This window comes from Stenella coeruleoalba, assembly GCF_951394435.1.
Source record: "Stenella coeruleoalba genome assembly, chromosome: 5".
NCBI lineage: Eukaryota > Metazoa > Chordata > Mammalia > Artiodactyla > Delphinidae > Stenella > Stenella coeruleoalba.
The window spans coordinates 138,368,448-138,389,214 of NC_137150.1; the positions used below are offsets into that span (position 1 = coordinate 138,368,448).

Below are 20,767 nucleotides of genomic sequence, written 5' to 3' on the forward strand. Positions count from 1 at the left end.
CCCTGAATTCTAAAAAATAGCCGTTTTCTATAGTTTTCAATAGAATGCGCTTCTGTATTTTTAAGGCCGTTTCCTATCCTTTACATCACCAGTTCTCTTCGTGGGGCCCACGTATGTTGTTTCGGCTACTCCCCTTTGAATGGGAACCCTACCCAAGCCCGACGTTTACCCGGAAAAGGCGACCTCCCAAGTCCGCGAGCTCTGAGTCTCCCCCGACACCTCCCGCGCCCCCCGCACAGGGCTGTGGACCCGCACACCCTACACCAAGTCTCTGGTATCTCGCTTTTCACTGCGGCCCCCTCTGCTGCGCGGATGACCCATCTCCCGCAGGTGCCACCTGCTGCTTCTCGCAGAGGCTTATTCCTGGATAGCTGAGGCCGCCTGTGATTCTTTCTTTACCAGAATTAATGAGAAACCACCATCCCAGGGTATCTGTTTTTATGGTTTTCCCAGGATCACGCCTGATGAAACTTTTCCAACTACTCCACTCCTGGCCGCTCTACATCGCCAAGAATTGTGGTTCTCAGATTGGTGGGAGGAGTGCTGAGAAGGAAATGGCCTCCTCCTGGCTGCACCACGAGGTCGGCATCTTCGGCATGTGTGTACACGTGTGTGTGTGTGTGTGTGGAAATACCACTCTACTGTTCACCAAACGCATTTTTATATTTTTATTCTCACAACCACCCAACAATGTAAGCAGAGAACCCTCATCAGGCAGGTGAAAACCTGAGGCTCGAGGGAAGTAACAATGACGGCACATTTACATTAATTCATTAAACTTTGATTTCTAGTTTTGTTTTGTTTTGTTTTTATTTGGTTGTGCCAGTTCTTAGCTGCGGCACGCATGTGGGATCTAGTTGCCTGACCAGGGATCGAACCCAGGCTCCCTGCATTGGGAGCACGGAATCCTAACCACTGCACCACCAGGGAAGTCCCTGATTTCTAGTTTTACCTGCAGTTTACAGATGAGGAAACTGGGCATCTGCCCTGCTTGAAGGCATCTGCCTGAGGTCACCAGCCTGTAGGGGTTGCCCTGAGATCTGAACAGAGGTTCACTCCAGGATGGATCTTCCTTACTTTCCACACTAACCCTCAGGGCAGGAAAAGACTCCAGGTCCAGCTGGGGCCAGAACCCAGTGTTACCTCAGGGCTCTACAAACGCAGTGCCGGATGGATACATACATTCTTGCAAGAAGTAAAATATTTCAGTTTCTATCACCCGGGCACGTTGACGTGTGCTACGCACAAGCCTCACAGCACTTGACTACGAGAGAAACCGAGCTTACTTGGGGAGCCAACAGTCTCCCCTGCCCACCTCCAACCAGTAGCAACAAACACACTGAATCTAGAAGACAGAAATGGGTAAGCTGTCTCAATCTATAACGTATCAATGACTCAATAACGAAATAGGAGGAAAGGAAGAAGACATAAGAAGCACTTCTCCACTCCACCGTCTTAAAATTTATCTTCACTGATGCAGGTTCCAGTTTAGTTTGTGGGTCTGTGAAGCAGTGTGGCTCCTTGGAGCTCACGATCTAGTCACAGTCTAGTGTAATACTCTATCGTAGTAGAGCTGGGGACATCGACACATTAACCCTGCAAAAGAGCCCAGAAAGTCTGCGTAAAGAGGCTTCTGTGAGATATTACTGAAAATGAGGAAACACAAATTTTTTGGTTTCACTTTGAGTAAATTGATTTTTATTCACACACACAAAAAAACCTGAAGAACTCATAAAACAGAACCTTTCCAAATAATAAGAATCACCAATAGATCATCAACTTTCAGGTTTCATACAGAATTTTTGCACCAAAGTATATATTTTTCCATATTATAAAACCTGTCGTTATCTGTAGCTTTTGAACAATTTAACTCTATTACCTTAAAATATTCAAATAAAACAATACTCCCACCTAGTGGATAAAGAAAAACGTCTGACTTATTTCAGGTGTGAACAGTACCACCATAAAAAAGGAACAAAAACTACAATGAATTTAAAATAAGTTTATTCTGTTAACATCCTCAAAACACCTCCCTGAAAAAAAAGTAACCTACAAAACAGTGCACGCCGCTCCCCTTCTAGGAATGGATGGGTAATATACTCTACAAAACAATCTTTGGAATCATGTGTAAATGTTACTCTGAATCTCATTTGTTGTCATCAATTTCTTCAGTATCTCTGTGCTCTGGGGAATATTCTGGAAGGAGAGAAAAAAGGCGTTCATATAGTGAGGCTGAGCATTCAGTCAGGAGCAAGGCACACTCTCGAGGCAGAAGCAGAGAAGGGCACCAAACGTGACAGGCCCTGCCCCTCACCTCCTCGCTCCGCAGACACGACATTGAGCGTGTCCGCCCCCGCCCCCCGCCCGAAGCTCTACCGGGACCTCAGGTCTCCCGGGAGCCTAAAGCCCTCAGACGGACACAACACTCTGCTTGGCCCACCTGAGCTCATGCCCGTCTGCACCCCAATACCACGCTCCCCACCGCTCTCCTCAAACGCACCCTGAACTTGCCAACTTCGTGCTCACGCCGCCTCCCTCTGCACGTTCCTTCCCCTAGGACTCACCCACCCTTCCAGTCCAGCTGGAGGGCCACCCTCCCCGTGGGGCCTCTCCTCGGGTCAGCCTCGCCCCCATACCCCCGCCCTGGCTGGCACCTGGCACAGCGGCCGCCTGCGCCACCTCCAGGCTGTGGACCACCCAGCACCGTGGGGTCCACGGGGCAGGCGTGCAAGAGAATTCCATTTTGTTGACCAAATACCACTTTGAGAAGGACAGAAGAGATGACCTAAGCCAGGATGACTGTATCTGGTCATTAAGAAAACAGCACCCTTCAAAGAGCCACTTTAAAAAAGTTAATTAAATTTCCTCTCCAAAGAATATTTTTAGACACTGGAAGTTGACTTAAACCCCACATGGCAGATGATTTGCAAGTCTGAGAATGAGTGCAGATACTCCTGGAGCATCTGTGCCCTGAGCACCAACTGCACCACGAGCAGAACCCGCCCGGCCCTCCTGCTGAAGCCCCAGCTCCTCTCTACTGTGCGCACCGCGGGGCTAACTGGCCGCACGGCAGTTCAGCTACAAAAGACGAAACAACTGGCCGACAGTCTGGGTCTCTCTGTTGACACAGGACTCTCTAAGTCACTTAAGCCTTGGCCCTCATGATGGTGTGCAGGGTGACGAGCAGACCTGGCGTCTTAAAACAGGGGATCGTGACAACTATGCACATCGACTTGACACAAAATACGGTGACAAAACTTAGGGGAAGTGTGAAACAGGAGAGGATAAAGCCAGATCGTGTACTACACTAGAAAACGGTAACACACCAGTTCACAAATCCTTCGGTGATTTGAAGGTGCAGAGTGGAACGTCCACCAGTGGACATGTGACAACAGGCCAAGAACAAACAGTGCAGAAAAGGTTTCACAAGGCAATAAGGAGGCTCAGGTCACACATATGCATCCCAGGCTTGGAAACTGATATCTCTCTTAATGAAGGAAGAAATTTTGGTGAAAAAGAATAGGTGCAATGCTGAAAGAAGAGACAAATCAACAAGCCTGTGTGTGTGTGTGTGTGTGCACGCACATACAGGCGCACATATATGTATACGTATATATACATACGCACACGTATGCTCACATGTATGTACAACCTGGAAGACAAGAGCTTACGTACAACCCACAGAATCTGTTATTTGCACAGTACCGCCATAAATTTACATATTTAAATGTATTCAAATATTTTGTATTTTGCAATAAAATCTTTCTAAATTTGTTATTCATTTCTCATGTTTCACTATGTCCTTTTTAATGTCCCTCTTTTATTTTTCGTTATTTTATCTTTTATGGCAAACTGCCTTTCAGACAATTAGTTATGTGATGAAAATTTCTGCAGTGAACATGCTTGCAGCCACAATGTCTGTGGCAAAGATGCTCCAGTGAAAGTGCCCAGAAGAGACACAACGGCCATGGCCCCTGCTCTCAACGAAGTGGGAAGAGCCAATCGGTTAACTACAGATGCAAGCAGCACTATTAGTCACTATATCCTCGGAAGGAGATGCTAAATACAAAATAACTCAATTTGTCTGAAAGATTATCCATGACTCTAGCTCATCTGAAAGATATGCTTGAATTATACTAAGCTACAGTTTCACTCTTACTAATTCAACAGATGGTTGAGGGCCTTCTACACATCATATTCAGGATGATCTGGGGACACCAAAAGGGAAAACGTTCCCACGGAGTTGACAATCTAATTTATGACAGCTATGAAATGAGATGACGCCAACAGAACTTACAAGAAAAGCTGCCCTAATACCAATGGCCATTCTAGAATAAAACAAGGCTTCCAACTTGGAACAATGTTGTTATAATCTCTTCCTTTTAAGGAAGAAGTTCTTAAACCAGGAGTCCACGGACTTTCAGCTAATCTCTTAGGGAGAGGATTGGAGTTCCTAAACTACCTGAAATTACTGGCAAAACTTTTCTATACATGTTCCCATATGTATTTTTCTGGGAAAGGAGCCCACAGATATATCCAGACTGAGAACAGGGAACAGATTTATCTCATCTAGTCCCATGTAAAATTAAGTGAATAAACATGACGATAATTTGATCCATACTGTGCTCAAAAATGCCTTCTCAAAAATTACACCTTCCAAATTAATTAGTTACAGAAACTTCTTGAACAGTGAAAACATCTTTCCACACAAACATCTGGGGTTTAAAGCCCTGATCTATCCTGACAAAACATGATCAAAATATTCTCCAAGTTACAGAAGTATATGTAGAAGAATATGCGACAATCAAATTCAAACTGCCAGACCAGCAGTTTTCTCTTCACGTGGAGAAAAAAGGATCTCTACGTGCTGCTTAAGTTTCACACTGATACCATACATTTATGTTTGTTACTAAGTTCATTATAATAACTCAGCTATTAAGTCAATGAGATAAAACCTTACCTTAACCAAACTTTTCAAGCTTCTGGAAGAAAGTACAGGCTTAAAAGCTTCAACTGTGATTAGGTCTAATTTCATCACATCAGTATAACATAAGTACAGAATTGCAGAGATTTTCCATACTTGACAATAACTCAGAACTATGAATATACAAGAAAAAAAAATCACTTAAGTTTTCTGTTATATGATTTTGAAATTAAATACCTCTAACTCATAAAGGCTGCTTTTAAAAAGTCATCTCTGTTGCCTCTTTTAATCAAACCATTTACTGACATTCTGAACCAATTATAATGCACATTTTCTTTCAAAGCCAATTTATTTTCCTAAGTTATCTCTTGCTTTTACAATTATGTTTATTTTGCATTTTCTGAACATACTACTGAGACACAGCTGGGTTAGCTAAGACACAAGATTAAAATTTTGCTGACTACACTAAAGTAAACTAAATAATAAATATACAATGCACAATGTAAAATATTTAGCCAGTTATTCTAGTAAATTTAACATTTAAAGTTAAAAACATTTTATTTATTAACAAATAACACTGAATTATCTATTATAACATATTAGCCACTAAAAAGTGACAATCATAATTTGATATGATGTTAGGGTATAATTGGTAACAGGAATAAAAAATAAACTGTTGAAGCAACTACCAAAATTCAATATCTGAAGCTTCTATTCTGACAATTAAAACGTACTTTACCAACTTCTCATACACCAACAACTTACATCTAACACTGGCTTGCATGATGAGTTATCAAAGACCAAAAAGAAACGGCAACTCGGAAGCTAACAGTTAAGAACTCTGAGCTGCTCTCATACAACTGTGTGTCTGGAAAGTTTCAAGACACAAACCAAACAGAATATACCAGCAACTAGAGCAATTAGTGAGGAGAAACAGCAATACAATGGCATCAATCATCATTAACAAACGGCCTCAAAAAGATCCCTACTGGTCCAACTCATAACTATGAATAAAGTAATAACAAGATAAAATGTGAATGCTATGCACTGTAATACCACCTGCTGCAGGAAGGTCATGCACGATATTTGGTTGTTCTAGCAGTGAACAGCAAGGAGGCTCTCTGAAATTCTGTGTTTTTAGGGCTTTCAGGAAAGGAGTATGAAGACTGCTGGTAGATTCTGAAGTTTTATAGTCAGTAACATGTCGACATGTAAGAATAGTTACTTGCATATTCTTCCTTGGACAAGAGCCAAAAACCTAGCACAAAATTGATTTCAAATTAAAAAAAATATATATATATAATTTTGTGACAGAATAGAAACATCCCTCTAGTTGTTTATCTACACCATTCATATATATATACACACATACACACACACACACCTTGCAGGGGTGGAACTGTCCATGGAAAAACAAAACCCATGCTTTGCTGTGCCCTCACCTAGGTCTGATCTTAATTCTGTCACTTTCTAGTTGGGTAACCTTCTCCAAGTTACCTTCCTCACCTGTGAACTAAGGGCTACTTACCTGAGGGAGGTGTGATCTGGATTAAATGAAGTCAGGAACAAAGGAGGCAGAGCAGCTAACAGCCAGGGATGCCATGGCAGGTAAGGCAGTCACTCAACTATGAGCACCTGTTCGTTTACGCCCTCTCCCGCCCGCCACAGATGCCTGCAAATTATTCTTTTTGGTTTGTTCCAGTTTGTTCTGTTTCTAAGATCACTACTTGCAATCAGTGTTGAGAACAGTGTTACACTGAATAGAAGTGAATGGGAATGACACCCATTCTTTACTGGATAAAGTGACGTGATCAAGATCTCTTCTAACACAGGTATCTCTAAGAACGCTCCACTTAGACTAGTGTTGTATCAGCAACAGGAAGTGATCCTTTCACTAATATAATAGGTTCAAGAACACTGTATTAAGGATGTTTCTAAGAACATCACTTGCAAGTTGCACTCATAAGTGTTTTATCAGTGCAAATGATTCTTAAATTCGCTTTTAAATTTATTTCAATCGTAGACTAAGTTTCAATCGCTCAAGACCTCAATGTCCACCTAAGTTGGTATTTCATGGATTTCCAGGGACCCTTCCAGCTTTTAAAATCTTTGGTGATGGAAGAAAAAAAAAAAAAAGCAGCTATCTTTTAAGGAAAAAAAGAGTAGATTTTAGGTCATTGCACCTTGTTTGAAAATATTTTATGAAGAGAGCAAAATGGCTATTTCAAATAGCAAGGGAACTGAAGATTTTATATTATGTGCCGTAAGTGATTTATAAGGCGACTTTAATTGTAGTGTAGCTTTATAAATAAACACAAAACTTAACACCACATACATTTGTCAGCAGATACGTCCCATTTAAGGGCTATAACGTTACTCACAAGGCCTGATTTATCATCCTCCCTAAAATACTTATCATCTGAAGCCACAATACTTGACACCTGTTGGACTGTGTGTGATTATCAGGATTATGCGGCTGACGTGAACCCAACAGCAGAGGGACCCGAAGAGTATCCCCGGGGCGGGGAAAATACTGATTAAAAAATTCTGTTTTGGAAATGCATAATTCTACATTTTTTCAAGTCTGAGAGAGAACAGCTGTTCCATAGCACAAAAATAATAAAACGTCCTACATAAACTGACAATACAATCAATATGGCAGCTTCCCACCCTTCTGAGATCTGCTGAAAGCTATGGACCCTCTCTCTAGAAAATACACGTAGGTACACAGCATAAAATCATATATACAACCATAAGATTCACAGATCTTATTAGAAAATTCCTCATTTAATAAAATGCATTGAATAACTTTTAATAAATGTTTCTAAGTATGCCAATCTGGTTTAAAGCAGGTGTACATCAAATTTTTTATTTCTAATGAACTTAACTGTAATACCTACATAAAAATATGCCTAAGATTTAAGTTGCAATGTTGAAAAGACGTATATAAAAGGGCTATTTCATTTAAAAATAACCTGCAACTACCAACTGGACTTCCCTGGTGGCGCAGTGGTTAAGAATCCGCCTGTCAGTGCAGGAGGCACGGGTTCGAGCCCTGGTCCAGGAAGATCCCACCTGCCGCGGAGCAACTAAGCCCGTGCGCCACAACTACTGAGCCTGTGCTCTAGAGCCCATGAGCCACAACTACTGAAGCCCACGTGCCACAACTACTGAGCCTGCGTTCTAGAGCCCACGAGCCATAACTACTGAAGTCCGTGCGCCTAGAGCCCATGCTCCGCAACAGGAGGAGCCACCGCAATGAGAAGCCCACGCACCGCAACGAAGAGTAGCCCCCGCTTGCCGCAACTAGAGAAAGTGTGCACAGCAACAAAGACCCAACGCAGCCAAAAATAAGTAAATAAATAATTAAAAAATAATAACCTGCAACTACCAAAATTAATGATTACTCTCTAAAATTTCTAGCTAAGTTCTTCACTGAAAAATTTGTTTTGGTGGACACATACCATGTGCTCAATTTTCCCACAAAATGAAGCCTCAATTGATCCATTCTAATGCGACGAAAAATGGATGAAACCCCGGTGTGAGTGTCAGCTGAGCACCAACCCCAGGAACCCAGTTTCTCACCTCCCGTCCCTGTGCTTCCGGGCAGCATTGTCAGCACAGCCCATTTTCACCCGTGGCTGCAACCCTGCTCTGTTTCATGGGGGTAACTTGTTCCAACTATGTCTTATGTTTTTATGACCAACGATCTTTAGCACATTGCTGATCACATTTGCCAAATGAGTTCTTTTATTCTTTATATTCTGTAACAAACTCCTACTATATTTCTAAGGGAAAAAGCAAATACTTACCCCGCTTCAACATCTGACTACATAGGTTTACGTGTAAAGAAACGGAACCTTGATGAAGTAGCAACCCCAGAATCTCTCTTACCTTTTCCAGCCACTGATACTGCTGATCTTCAGCAACGTAGCAACTACATTGACAGAGCACAACCTGAAAATCAAACCCCGAGTTTTCTGTCAGGTCAAATAAATGTTACACACACCCCACACTGTCATCATATACATATCATGTGAATCCCAACATAACCTCTGGATAACACTTGTTTTGCTTAATCTGCTACTGCCTTCCTTATTTTTCTTTTTAAAATTTAAGAATCAAGCCACTACTGGCAATTAGTATCAGAGAAAAGTGCACATTGACAGAGCAACTGTGATGGCTGGCACAGGAGATTCTAAAGATACTATCAGTAAGTACTACCGGAGTCCTCTTTATAAAACAGAGACGACACCAGGCCTGCTGCCCATCCGGGGGTGGGTGGTGCCGCACACTGTGAAGATCAAACTCAGAAAGCGTTACAAAAACATTAAGTGCTATCAGGACAGCAGCCCAGCAGCATCTCAGCCCAGCGGCACCCTAGGACACTGCTGATGCCTGGAAGGCAATATTATTCTAGACACCATGTCCAGACCATGTGCTTGAAGTGAAAACATGCAATGCACAATGCTGTAAAAGGATGACATTCCGGATTATTAATGCTTGTGGAATGATAGCATCCATAAAAGTCAACTTTGTCTTCTATTGAAATATCGCCAGAAACACTAACACTTAATGACACAAGTGGGAAAAAATGAAACACAAGGACTTCCCTGGTGATCCGGCAGTTAAGACTCTGCACTTCCACTTCGGGGGCACGGGTTCGATCCCTGGTTGGGCGGAACTAAGATCTCGCATGCAGTGTGGTGTGGCCAAAAAAAAAAAAAAATGAAGCAGCAGCACAAGAGGGAAAAAGAGGGCCCAGGGACAGGGGGAAGAGAAAGACTAGATATGGAATTAGCTACACACAAAGATTCTGGATAGTCAAGAGACACTCAACCAATCAATGGTATAACTAAATGCAGTAACAGAAATTTCTACTGCTTGACCTCCATGATGTATTCTAGAGTGAAAACTTCCTACTAAGGATCAGATAAAGAACATGCTTTGGGACTTCCCTGGCAGTCCAGTGGTTAAGACTTCGCCTTCCAACGCAGAGAATACAGGTTCGATCCCTGGTCAGGGAGCTAAGATCCCACATGCCTCGGGACCAAGAAACATAAACCAGAAGCAATGTTGTAACAAATTCAACAAAGACTTTAAAAATGGTCCACATCAAAAAATCTTAAAAAAAAAATGCTTAGTTTCCTTATTACTTATTTCCTATAAATACTGGATGTTTACAAAAATCCTTATGTAAACTTTAATAACTTTGGATAACATATTACAAAAACAAACTGTAAGTATTACAAAATCAAATTTTATAGTTTTCAAGGCTAACATTAAAGTATTATGGAATTACTGACTTCTTGCATTGTCTGAATCCCTGCCCCTGGCCTCTGTTCAAGCACTCAGCAGCTGTGGAACGGCACTCTGTCAGACAAGCAGGTGGCGAGACAGACATCACCTGCCCGGCCACCTCACCTGCCTGACCTGTCTCCCAAACCGCCCAGGACACTCCTTTCTCTCAATGAACCCAAGGATAGGATTAGGACAAACGGTTCCAATGAAACCACTAGGCATCAGCTACAGAGTTATCTTTCATAACTTAAAAAATCGGGATGAATTAGGAATTCGCTGACGGTCCAGTGGTTAAGACTCTGCACTTCCACTGCAGGGTGCACGGGTTTGCTCCCTGGTTGGGGAACTAAGATTCCGAAAGCCGAGGGGAGCGGCCAAAAGAAAAAAAAAAAAAAAATCAGGATGAATCAGGTGAGGATGAAAGCTTAAGGTCAACAGAATTGTATCTAGAATGCACGAAGCATCCATTTGCTCAATGTTAACTGAGTCCCTAGGCTGTGCTCAGCATTGGCTGAATACCGGGTGGGTATACAGCGACAAAGCAGAACTCCCTGCTTCCACAGCGGGTACGCATTTTCCCATGTTTACCTTTGCCAGCTTAAATCATTCTTTGAATGTGGGCAAAGTTTAAATATCTAATGTTTCTGGTTTCTAAAAAAGTTATTTCAGAATTTCCTCAGAAGTTTACCAACACACCACGGTAACATTTATATAAACAAAAAAGTGACGTTGTTGACCAAGTATGCTTCAACAAAAAAAGGTTTTTTAATTAAAATTTTTTTTAAATTTGTTTTTAATTTTAAAAAATAAAAATAAAAAAACAAGAACCAGACAAAAAAGTGGTTACTAACACTGCCTACAGGCAGAAGTCCTCAGCCCAAAAGGAGACATAAAGGAACATGAAATTCAAAGGAACACTACATAAATGATGCCTAAGGAACCCCACTTACACATACAAGTCAGGCCCCACATACCGAGGGATTCGATTTTAGGTGATAAAACACACAAAAAGCCTCTGTGGGGGACAGGTGTGTAGTGTCCACTGTCCTACACCATTCATTCCAGAGTTTAGCACAACCAACTTCCTCCCAGACTCCTGAATTCATGATGAATGATGACAAAAATGCTGTGAAAAACAATTCGCATAAGTTAGTGTTTGGATCCGCAAGTTGCATTTTCTATTCAATAAAAAAGATATTCAGGTTACTTGAGAATCTTAGAGCTGAAAGAGCCATTGAGACCATCAACCTTATGCACACCATCATCTTGCAGGAAAACACGCTGAGGCCTCAAGAAGTTAAAGGCCACACCCTGAGTACAGGTGGTACTGGAGCCAGGAATCGAGAAGACAGGTTTGCTGACAGACTTTACCAGACACACACTGTAACACCCTTGTGGAAAATTTCAGGCCAGGAGAACTTCATGTAAATGAGTCAGCAGTTGTTTACCATGTACTCCTCTACAAGCACTAGGGGTACCTTACAGGGCAAGGAATCTTCACTGGGGTTTCCCAAGGCTCTCCTCCACGCCTGTGAACCCCCTAAAACGATACAGGTTTGTGTACTTGTGTGTGTGTGCGTTGTTCTAGCTGCACTCTGCACCGTTCTGGCTTTAACCTATCAAATGAATTCATATATGTGAAGATCTTAGAAACCAAGTACTGAAAAATGTAGCAATTATTATTGTCATTTTTAGAGTGCTCCATATGTTTTTAAAGGAGCTGGTTAACTCAAAAACATGCAAGGACCACTGTGACACGGGGGCCGTGTTGCACATGCCACCGCTGCCCTCCCAGTCTGGCCACGACAGGCCCAGAAGCCTAAGAAAACCTGTATACTAGAAACCGTGTTTCCTTGACTTCGTAAGTTCCCAAAGCCAAGAACATTTCCTCTAAATCTCATTTTTCAAGCTTATCAAAAAGACAGTGCCGCATGAGCAGGGACAGAATTCACTCAGATACAAAGTTACTCTGCTACGACTTTTTCTAAAAAAGTAACAGACATTAGAAATCTTTTATGGTGGAAATAAATAAGCAACTTCAGCTTTTGCTCTTTCAACAAAATGTGTCGTCTAATGCACTTGCACTTACCTACTGCATTATTTCCTATAGCAATTATAAACTTGGAGCAAGGATATTTTTCTAGCAGAGAAACTTCCAAAGTTGTTTTTGTTTGTCTTCGAAGGAGCCGCACCTCCCTAACACAAGAAACGAAAGACGAAACAAAAGCAATTTAAATGTAATCAGTACTATACTACGACAAAAAGGCTACTATAAGTATGATTTTGTATTAAGTAAAATGCAAACTTTAATTCTGTAAAGAACATAATTATAATCCTAAGGAAACAATGGATTCAGGCGACGATAACTAACAGGTAAAACCCTTTGCTGCAAAGTTCCTGGAGAACTGTACAAGAGGGATCAAGCTGTCCAGCTGACCCACTGATCAATCCATCTTAGAACCCCTAAAAGTGGGACAACTGGGCACAGTGTGCAGTGAGAAACTGCAAATACCACCTCCGAGGCATCCGTGCCAGCAAAATACTGACCAAGCCTCTTAGAAGGAGCTTCCCTTTACAGGAGATGCAGGTGATGGACACACATCTGCATAAATGACACCAAGAGGAAGCAATCAGGCAAATCCAGAGCATGGGACAGTCTGCAGGACAATCAGTCTCTCAGCCAGGGTGAAAAAGGAGGGGGGCTGCTCCAAACGAAAGGAAGCACAAAAGAAGAAACATCTAAATGTAAGGTGCGAGCCTGGCCAGGATTCTGATTTCCAGAAGCCCACTGTAAAATGTCACGTCTGAGACAACTGCATAAATCTGACCACGGACTGGCTATTAAACAGTATCCAAAAAGTATTATTAATTGTTAAGGAGGATGACAGCATACGTAAGACAATGCCTATATCGTTGAGACGCATTCGGAAAACTGTAGCGGTGAAAGGCCACGGTGACTGGGACCCACCTAGGGGGTGGAGGGAGATAAAATGAATGTGGCAAAATCTTCATAACTGTTGAACTTACGTGACTGGATGGGCTTAAAGTGTCATTTTACTATTTTCTCCAGTGTCTGTGTGTTTGGAAATAATCCATTTTTTAAAAAGACATATCCATCTGCTACTGATACATAATACTAACTGAGGTGTGCGGCGGAGAAGAAAGTTCTAAAAGACCTGTCTTATGTCCATAAACCAAAGACACGACAAACCTGGAGCGGGAAGACAGTCCTGCAGCGCTGGAAAACCTAACAAGCCCGCAGGAAACCACCTGCATCAAAGCTAAAGGATGCCTTTAAAGACGCGAGGATCTGACGGCTGCACGGAGCCTGCAGCAAGCCCCGCGAGCCGCCTCCACCCGGCGCCCCCGGAGCTGTCTGGACCCCCTGTGCCCCTCGAGGATCGGTGCCGAGCGCGGAGCAGCCGCGACCCCTGGGCCTGCGCGTCTGCTCCTGCGCCCGCCAGGCCGGGTCTGCGACGTCGCGCCCAAGACCTCACCTCTTCCGCGCCAGTTGCTGCCGGACCTCCCCGTCTTCGGGCGTCTCCCTCCTCCCCTCCTCTTCCTCCTCCTCCTCGTCCTCCGTCCCGGCTCGGCACGGCGCCCTCACCACCTCCCCGAAGAACGTGGCTGCCATAACCGCCCTCACACCCTCCCGGCCGAACTGCGGCTCCACAGCACGACGCAGGCGCCCCGCGCAAGCGCCCCTGATCACCACCGCATACCGCCCCCGCCCCCCCGGGGGGGGGGGGGGCACCACCCCCGCGCATGCGCCCCGGTCCTTGCGGCGGCGCAAGCCCGGAGCGTTTATTCTTCAGCCGCCTGAGCTCGGCGGGGCCACCGAGAGATCGGATGACTGCGGGCTAGAGAGGCGAGAAACGAGAGGCGAGCCAGGGGGCGGGGCCTCCCGTCCGGCAGGTAACGGGCAGGGGCGGGGCTCGGCTGCCCCAGCCCCAGTTTGTAGCGCTCCGGGAAGAGGGCAGCCAGGTTACCTTTCCTTCTTTAAATCCGTTTCCGTTTTCTTCTCCGTTAGGAGTGGCTGGGTGAGCTTTGGTTTATTAAGCACCCGGCTTCAAACCGCGACCGCCCCAGGTAGGTGCCAGCCCGGCGCGTCCTAGGGACAGTGGACAGAGGAGGGCAGGAAGAAATACAGTGCTTCGCGGTGTTGTAAAAATGAGCCTTTACTCTGGCAATAGGAAGTCACATTTCAAAAGCTGATGCTTGTCAAGCTGATCTAAAAGACTTAATGCAAAAATAGTTGCTTCTTTTTTAAGACTTGGCCATTTCTAATACAAAGTTTGTTTTCGTCTTAAATAGCCTTTCATTAATAAGCAAAGTATGTAATTTTTGAATTGGTTCTCATCTTTCAAATTTAATCGAGACAAAGTTAACGGAGCACTAATCCAAGCAGGAGAGAAAAGGGACACTATACCATAGTGTAAATGAAAATACCCAGTATTGCAACGGAAAAAAAAGTCCATTCACCTAGATTTAGTTGTGCTGAAACTAGAGGGCATTGCTTACATTCTGAAACCCTATCAATAAATAGTAACAAAGTTAAGTGCTAATTTGGGGTCGGGGGAGCCTCTTGAGATTAAAAAAAAAATCTCAGAAATCTGTTGCTAGAAACATCTTGTTTAAAGAAGTGGAACAAGCCTTTCCATAAAATCAGTATTTAGCAATTTTACACATTACTGCAAAATAATATATTGAGTTTTGAAGAAATTTGAACATTTAAGTATAAACAATAAGACCAAATTGCTATCCAGTTAGAGCTTAGGAAACTTTGGGTATAGCTAGCAAGCTAGAATATACAAGATTACCAGTGTAATATTTTAAAACTGCATGAACACTCCTGGGTTACTTGGTTTTATAGAATGACTGAATTGCAGAATAAAAGTTTGGGCATCACTTAGTCCTTCTGTTCAATAAAATAGCTTCATTTTTACCAGTAAGATCCTAAATTTGATTTCAATTACATTATGAAAAAAATCACTTGTGGAAAGCTGATTAAAATTATAAACAGGGTAATGATAGCACATTTAGCCATGATTAAAATTCTGCATACATTTCAGAGAGAGAGAGTTTTACAAGAATGTTAAATTTTAAACAAATGCTTACTTCATGCAGTTACAATAAATTTAGGCCAAACACTTAAAAAAAGGCACGTATATGTTCAAATTAAAAAGTCAACCAGAAAAGGGATTCCACTATGAAAGAAGGCTGATGATACAATCTCAAGTACTGACAGAAATTAACCCCACCACAGTAAGTTATAATTTCAAAATGAAATTTTCATGACACTGAACTTGTCAAAACACTTTGAATAAAATAGTCTTAAACTGAGATTTTTAACATTTTCATTTTATGGCATTTGTTGAGGACACAGCATACCCAATAAGAAGTTTCTATGAAATTAAGTGTAAATATGGGACTGAAAATGGGTTTAAACATTTCATTAAAGATCAAAAATCAAACCTCATGCACCTAAAAATATTAGCAGTTTATTAGGAATTCTTCCCTTTCTCACCTGTACTAGTAACAAGTTACTGGTATCAGTATTTCAGATGAAAATATACTATAAACAGAGCAAAGAACACAGACTCCGTAGGTTAGAAATACTCTGGCTTATGCTAAGAAAAAGAAAATGACAACAAAAAGCCTTTTTTTAAGCAGACATGCAACCACAAATTTCTCAAGTAATCAAGACACTCAGTTGATCTGTATAACCAAAAAATATGCACTACATTAGTCTAATGAAAAAGGAATAGAAACCCTTAAGTTTCTATATTTTACTTTCTCAGATTTACACATGCAAATCTTATATTAATATTCACAGATATTTTTAAATGGGAGAACAGCTTGCTTCTAACAATTCAGTTTTCCAATAGCATGTTACCATGTTAAAAAGATTTGACAGTGCGTTCATTTAATCTGGTGATTTTAATTTCAACTATTAACAAATTAAACCTCATTGCAAATAAGTTCTTTATAGTATCAAGACCAGATTTTCCAATCCTAGTGAAGGACTGAAATAGCCCAGACATGCTGCCATTGTGATGAGACTGTAATAAATTTGTAATAAGTTCATAAAGTTCTTTTAAGGTGCTATAGAGAAACATAAGAGGATGTGACTGTATCATCTAAAAATATGACTGTTTTGATCTATACTTTTTATTTTCTATGTCATTAAAACTAAGATCTGCCTCATAGTGAGGCACATTTTGGCCATCTCTGTAAATGCTGCTACATGAAAGTAAAAATGAGAAAAAGTTGTGATAGTCACATTCATAGCTTTCATAGAAAAATATATGTTCCCTGAATTAGTCATATCAAGTGGTCACCATTCAGTATGAATTCCAGTATTATAAACAAAAGAAGAATACTAATGGATTTTCTCTAATTGTCTATTTCCAACGCTCTACTTCAGAACTCATTTATCAACATCCCCATCATTGAACCCCAGGTCCTTCTATAGTTTAAGTTGTTTATACCTTTGGGGGCTGTGAATTATGGGGACTGGATCTTGTTAAAGTATTTGCTTCAATCAAAAGTCAAATAGGCTTGGACGTCCCTGGTGGCGCAGTAGTTGAGAGTCGATGCAGGAGACGCGGGTTCATGCCCCGGTCCCGGAGGATCCCACATGCCGCGGAGCGGCTGGGCCCGTGAGCCGTGGCCGCTGAGCCTGCGCGTCCGGAGCCTGTGCTCCGCAACGGGAGAGGCCACAACAGTGAGAGGCCCGCGTACCGCAAAAAAAAAAAAAAAAAAAGAAAAAAAAAGTCAAATAGGCTCAATGGCACTTCCTCTTGAAATGTGCCTTTTTTTCTCTTATTTCATTAATGACACTATAGTCATGGTGGTCTGAAATTTTATACTGTAGTGCAGAACGCTGAAAATTAGCATCAGGTTGAGATTTTGAAATCTCAAGCCTGTACAATTCCCATTATTTTCTTCCTCTGAAGAATCAAGAGATTTCTTCAAGGCCCTCCCTTTCTGGAAAGGAATAATCTCATGACAGGCCATTTGTCTTTTCTTTCCGCCTCTCCAGCTACAGGCTCCACAATCTATTTCCCCTCCAGAATTCTCTGTAACGTGTGTCTGTACGAGGGCTGACTAGGAGGAAGCCGTCCTCCCACTTTGACCCACTGGATTATGGCTTTTAGAAATTCCTCCGAAGGTGCCAACAAGGGATTAACGTTTAGAGCTAGGAGCAGAATGCAACTGCCAGTTTACTTGTGGCCCCTGGTTTTCAATTCTACTCTACATTTTCATAGTCACTACTGTGCTTTTTCTTTCCAGGATCTGAACCGCCTTAAAAAAGGCATTTTTCTATTAATATCTTCTAGCTCCTTTTCACTTTCAGAATTTATGGTTGTGTCATCCTCTTTATAAACATTCAGGAATTTTTCTTAGCTGCAGCAGCAGCATTTCGACGGGGCAGTCTTCTGCTACTCTCCCTAATCCACCCCTTTTCTGGTCCTGAAATCGTTTCCTTTAGATTACTCATTATTTTATTTGCAGCAACAGTGGCACATCTGCGGGGAACTTCCTCAGGCACCATTTTTGCTTTCAGAGTTTCACTAGGCATTTGCACTGCATCCTTCTGATTATGCATACATGTTCTCATTTTTGTATTGGGGTCTCTGTCTCTAGAACAGATTCTGAAAAATGAGTGAAAGTTCATATAAATGGAAAAATCTTGTAACACAAGATTTTACTACTACTTACATTCCTCAACAATAAATGTTAAAACTACTCACATTGCTAAATTAAAAAACATAAATGATCATCGTCAATGATACGTTTTCGACATTGATACAACCTTCCATTTCCTTATCTACAAAAGGAAGTCTTGGGTAGAAGCTACGATCCCTTGCACCTGGCATACTTTGCAATCTGGAAGGATAACTGTCACTCAAAGCAGTAGCAGACTTGTAAGAATGGAGTTAAGTACGTTCAGTCACTAACCTAAAGCTACTAACCTAAAAGCACTTTTTAAAAATCTGAATTTTTTCAATAGAACTTTGTAGGTTTTAAATTTTTGGTATCATTTCTAATACTCTATGTTGAATTACTTTAAAATACTCAATATGATTTCTGAAATAATTTTCCTAGAACCTAAACAAGGAAATGCCATCATGACTGATGATACAGCATCAGCCCTACTTCAAGATCGTTAAGGTTTTAGTTCCAACACCAATGTTTCCTTCAGTCAAAAAAAATTACATGGGTAACTAGTAGATAAAAAGGAACTGTATATTAGTTTTATATAACTGAAATGTGGTTTTCATCCTAGATTCATTTTTTTTCAAATAATTTCAGCATTTTATATAACTGAAATGATTAAATCCTAGTTTCACTATTATTCAGATACTTTCTGAGCTGGTATATGCTGGGCACACAGAGGATCAGGCTAAATATTCTAAAAGAAATGAACTCTACACACACAAGTATAGTTGCTATAAGGAAGCACAGGGTGCTGTGAGAAATACTCTAGAAACCTAACTTCGTAAGGGACAAGGAAAGCTTCCTTTGAGGAAGTGTAGCTGTGAGCTAGAAACTGTGACGGGATCCACCAGCCAAAAGGCAGGACAAAAGGCACACTAGAGAAGCAGGTCCTTCATGTGGCCTGAGGCAGCCTCCAAGGTAGCTCAGATGGATCTTAGTGGGGCTGTGCTGAGCTGCCCCATGGTGCTGGGCTACCACTGCACATCTACCAGCTTAGATGGGCTCATATCATTTTTATTTTTGCCAACATCTGAATGCTGTATTTTCAAGTTTCAAATACAAGATTAATGAGCAAAAGTATCTGGGGCAAAAATATCTCTTGATAAAAATGCATCTGAAGTTCATCAGCCCCTGAATATTGGGCCTTATCTGTTGGCAATCTAGTCTTGCTGCCACTGAGTCAAACTATCTAAAACTGTCTTAAAGGTTCACAAGTCTTGCTGGGGGGTGAGATTGTAGGACCCTGCCTCATGTTTCCAGACATTCGGCAGTTGATAAGGAAAGGCTGCAGATACTGAAATCACCACACGTCTGGAGGACTCACTTCCACTATATCCTCTTCACTGCTAAGGAGAGAAAGTAAGGGTTTTCTCAGCTATCAACACGGTTACTCTGTAGCAGTGAAACTACACATTACCAGCCTTCTTAGTTTTTCCTTTTGTGAGGGGAGATGTGTATCTTTCTGTCACCAAGGGCAAATGAGTACAGGTGAAAATGGCTTCTGTGGATTGACATGTTCATTAACAACAGAGCAAGGATTATGAGGAAGGTCTTCCACACTCAAAAGAAAAACCCTTCAGATTTTACCTTAAGTCTATGAAACTCGTTTCAAAGATGTGCTTTGTGCTTTCTCCAAGACCCATGAAAGTTCTCCCAAAGTAGATTAGGAACTACTCTGCTAAAAGCAACCCCCCACAAACGCCTCAGTCTTCTATTTGTTTTTCCAGTGAAACTCTATTTCTAAAGACATGATGTGCTCAGTATAAGTCCCACGGCATTGCAAAAATGGCATTTTAGCAGGCTGAGCTACTCAGCAGGGCGGGGCTCCATGCAGCAGGTCCACCCCCACCACCCCCCCCCCGCCCCCACTCCACACCCTTTGTTGGGCTCTGTGGAGTCCCCTGCACATGAAATTGGGGAGTGAAAGGAGGACTGGCTTAAAGTGGTATCTTTACCACTTCAAACAATGTTTTTAAATTATAAACTACTGTCTCAGCAAACCAACCCTGGATTCAAAGTGAATCTTTAGCACATTGAATCAATGTTAAGCAAATGCTAGAATATAAATGTGCTACAACAGATGAAGTTTTTAAAAATATATGGCAAAATTAAGGTGAAATTTGTACTTTATGGTAAGATAAGGATATGCTATTATCAGTCAACAAACTGCATCCATTTGCATGTTGAAAAAAATATTAAAAATAGACAATTGGGGCGTCCCTGGTGGCGCAGTGGTTGGGAGTCCGCCTGCCGATGCAGGGGACACGGGTTCGTGCCCCGTCCGGGAAGATCCCACATGCCGCGGAGCGGCTGGGCCTGTGAGCCATGGCCGCTGAGCCTGCGCATCCGGAGCCTGTGCTCCGCAACGGGAGAGGCCACAACAGTGAGCAGCCCGCGTACCGCAAAAAAAAAAAAAAAAAAGGCAATTGGTTCATTCCCAACAACATATCCAGTTGAATGGTATAGATAAAATCCTATTACACTAAAATTTTCTGTGGGACAAAATGATTTAAATTGCATTAACTAATTCCTTTTTATTTATTTTAATTCCTTTTTAATGTAGTGATGAAAGTACTTATACTGACTGACAACTTAGGAACCTAGTAATACCAACTCTTAAGACATTTGTAATCCAAAATAAGGGAAAAGTTAAGATTCTACAGAAGAAACTATAATTAGCCTTTTAAACATGCTTTAAGGAAATATGAACTATGTCCAGAGGGGAGAGAATACAGGAATAAGTTATACTGTATAAGCAACTTCAACTTGATAAAGCTGTTATCTCTGAAGACTTAGACCATAAAATGGGAATTTCAT

General features: G+C 41.8%; 1 protein-coding gene across 1 annotated transcript; it reads right to left on the reverse strand.

Moving 5' to 3' along the window:
* Positions 1–1,534: 1,534 nt before the first annotated feature.
* On the reverse strand, positions 1,535–13,859 carry PSMG1 (proteasome assembly chaperone 1; the record flags this gene model as incomplete). The annotated part of the gene is made up of 7 exons (XM_079923447.1): positions 1,535–2,196; positions 4,961–5,097; positions 5,984–6,182; positions 8,819–8,881; positions 11,200–11,351; positions 12,315–12,421; positions 13,723–13,859. 7 exons carry the CDS (start codon positions 13,857–13,859, stop codon positions 2,122–2,124), a joined length of 870 nt encoding a protein of 289 aa, XP_079779573.1. The 3' UTR covers positions 1,535–2,121.
* Positions 13,860–20,767: the final 6,908 nt, after the last annotated feature.